The 3,611-nt window shown below is 40.8% G+C and overlaps 1 protein-coding gene across 1 annotated transcript in view; it reads left to right on the top strand.

Moving 5' to 3' along the window:
- PKD1L3 (polycystic kidney disease 1-like 3) overlaps nucleotides 1-3,611 on the top strand; it is a 64,289-nt gene that overhangs the window by 9,834 nt on the left and 50,844 nt on the right. The window contains 1 exon segment of the mRNA XM_012660453.1: nucleotides 3,142-3,258. Coding sequence (XP_012515907.1) covers nucleotides 3,142-3,258 — 117 coding nt within the window.

The following is a 3,611-nucleotide window of genomic DNA, read 5'->3' as shown; positions in this document are numbered from 1 at the left end:
GCAGTTTCTTTAAAAAACTAAACATGCAATAATCACACAACCCCATGATTATACTCCTGAGCATTTAATGCAGAAAAATGAACAGCTATGCTCATAAAAAATACGTGTATAAGTGCTTATAGCAGCTTTATTCATAACAGTGCAAAACTGGAAACAATGCGGGGGTCCATCAACAGGAGAATAGGTATGCAGATGTAATATTAATAGACCCATATCACAGAATACAATTCAGCAATAAAACAGAACAAGCTGTTGATATGCACAACAACCTGAATGAATCTCCAGAGAATTGTACTGGGCGAACAAAGCCAAATCTCAAAATGTCACATACTGTGCGATTCCATTTATTGAACGTTCTTGAAATGAAATCACAAAATTATAGGAACGGAGAATAGATGAGTGGCTGCCAGGGTGTGGGGGCGGGAGCAGGAAGAGAGTGGCCGTGGCTACAACAGGGTGATGTGAGGGTGATTACATCAGTGTCAGTATCCTGGCCATGCTCCAGTTTGACACGAAGTACCCTTGAGGGAAACTGGATAAAGGTATCTCTCTGTACTCTTTCTCAGATCTGCATGTAGATCTACAATTAATTCAAAAATAAGTTAAATTAAAAAAAAGATATAGGCTATGAAATACTAGATGTTGGAGACTCTGAAGGGTGGGAGTGGGATGAAGAAATCGCCTGGTAGGAATGACGTATGCTATTTGTGTGATGCTGACTCTAAAAGCCCAGACTTCACCACTACACGATATATCCCCGTAACAAAACTGCATTCGTGTGACCCAAATTTATAAAAATTATAAGGCTAGGCATGGTGGTTCACGCCTGTAATCTTAGCACTCTGGGAGGCCAAGGCAGGAAGATCGCTTGAGCTCAGGAGTTCAAGACCAGCCTGAGCAAGAAAGAGCGAGACCCTGTCTCTACTAAAAACAGAAAAATTAGTCAGGTGTGGCGGTGTGCACCTGTAGTCTCAGCTACTCGGGAGGCTGAGGCAGGAGCATTGCTCGATGCCAGGAGTTTGAGTTGCTGTGAGTTATGATGATGCCACTGCACTCTACCCAGGTTGACAGAGCAAGATTCTATCTAAATAAATACATAGATAGAAAATTGTCCCTCGTGTAAGTATACACATCACTTACCCAGTATTCTTGCCAAAGAATAGAGAAACACAAATTAAAAATAAACTGAGATACTGTTTTCCACCTAGCAGATTGGCAGAAATCCACAAGCTTAGCATATTCTGTTGGCCAGGCTGCAAGCAAATAGGTACTCTCGGAAATTGCCAGTGAGATTGCAATAAAATATCTCTATGGAGGGGAATTGAGCAATCTCTAACAAAATCACACACACATGTACAATTTGATCCAGCAGTCTACTCCCAAAGTTACACTGACAAAGATACGAAAAGACACATGCACAAGGCAATTCATTGTAGCTCCCTTAGTAATAGTAAAAAAGTAGGAACCACCCACAAGCCCATCAAGAGGAAACAGGTTGTAAAAAAAATAAACAAATAAGGACAATCTCTACATACCACAATGTGGTTATCTCTATATTTTTTTAGTGGTTACAAAAGGGGCAGAGCAATGTGCTATATAGTATGCTACTTTAAGAAAGAGAGGTACTATGAATATATTTGCTTATATGCATAAACATACATATAACAGAAGAACAAACAAAAACTGATGAAAATAGTTATCTGTAGGGGAGAGGGGGGATGGGACAGAAAGAATACAGATGGAAATTGGACCTTTCTGAATGTACGTTGTTTTATAGTTTTGCCACTGGAACTCTGTAAATGTTTTACCTAATGATTTGCAACGGTTTGAACGTGTGCCTTCCAACGTTCAGGTGTTGCCAATGTGACAGGATTAAGAGGTGGGGCCCTGAGAGGTGATTAGGCCGTGCGGGCTCCTCCCTCATGAACGGGATCAGCTGCCCTTATAAAAGGGCTTGACAGAGGAGCTAGGCTCCTCTTGCCCTCCACCTGCCGGGATCTGGCGTTCTTCCCTCCGAAGGATGCTGCCCTACTCAGACGCCAAATGCCAGGGCCTTCATCTCGGACTTCCAACCTCCAGAACTGTGAGAAAATAGATTTCTGTTCTTCATAAATTACCCGCTCTGCGGTATTGTTATAGCAGCACACAGAACAGACTAACACAATTATAAAAGAAATTTAAATCAAATTTTCTAAAAGCAATCCCTAAAAATAGAAAGGAGGGGAGGAATTGGAGCTTGGTGAGTCTGGGCAATGTTTTAAGGTAATTTTGCTCAAGAGCAGGAAAGGACCGGAGCAGTAATTCTTGAGGCCAATATGAATTGGGTTTTTTTTAAGGCAGGAAAAAGAACATGCTGGAATGATGTGCTTGATCTGAGCTACTGCACAACTAGAGGGGTTTATCTGGTGGTATGAATAACACGAGAGAAGGCACTGTCTGCAGGTACAGGTGCCGGTGGGTGGCTAGATTTGGTGGTGGGAGTCAAGGAAGGGCTCTCTCTCAATTGCTTCAATTTTCTCCTCGAGTTAAAAAGCAAGGTTATCACCTGGCCCAAGAATGAGGCTAAAGGAGGCTCCTAGTTGTTGGGTGTTGAGAGAAGGAAGTGGGAGAGTCGCCCAGGAGAGTGGAACAGTTGATAGATTGAAGCCTAATGTGGTTGTCAGGCCGAGTGAAGGCAGGATCCCGAATTCAAGTTAAGATACAGTCAACGTGGTCATGTGACTTTGTCCAGCCGTGTTCAACAGCGTGTACGAGAAACTCTTGTGCGTGTACGCGAAGAGGCATGTGCAAGAATGCGATTGCCCACCTCTGAACTCTTGTATCTCTACCGATGAGAGTTACAGATTACAAAGAAGAATATTACACTTAGTATATAATTTATTAAAATGAACTGAATTCTCTGTCTTCTCAGTGTTGACCCAATTGGTGGACCTAATTTGAGATGTCAAATAGTATAAGGTGAGGTAACTCCTCCAGAGCAAAAGAGCTACTTCAGAATGCTTGTATTATTGTTTTAAAAAATTGGATAGTAATGATTATAATTTCCATTTTCCTGATTATCATAGATGTGTGTAGAATGATTCTAGACTTACAGTTAGAGCTATAACCTATACATTAACTTTCGTATTGGCCTCCACATAGATTCCTTTCCAGATCAAGATGCCAGTCATGAAAGAAATGAAAATAATTCCTCTTTATGCCAGAGACCCAAGAAGATAGAAAGAGAAGTTGCAGTACCAAGAAACGACATGAAACCAGGTAATGTGTTTGGTCCTCTAGTGACCTTAACATCAGTGAAGTCAATTCCTGCCTGAAAAGTGCACAAGACTAAATTAATGCAGAAACATGTTATCATAGCATGCACCCAATAAATATTTGTTGCATTCTATTTTGGCTAATCTTAATATTGCAATCTTTGGTTTCTTTCGTTTTATAGGCTTATTTTCTTGATAAGCCTTGGCCACCTTCTTTTCACATATGCCCAAGTAAATTTTGTGGGTCCCCTCCCGCAAGATTTTCCATCAAAAAAAGAGAATAGTTGTCTTAAAGTCCTTGCAAAGTCTTTGAAATCATAATGTTCTCCTTTTAAAAAAAAATTGAAACACAGATAC

Source organism: Propithecus coquereli, unplaced genomic scaffold (assembly GCF_000956105.1).
Source record: "Propithecus coquereli isolate 6110/MARCELLA unplaced genomic scaffold, Pcoq_1.0 Scaffold67, whole genome shotgun sequence".
Taxonomy (NCBI): Eukaryota; Metazoa; Chordata; class Mammalia; order Primates; family Indriidae; genus Propithecus; species Propithecus coquereli.
This window is presented reverse-complemented; position numbering and strand designations above follow the sequence as displayed.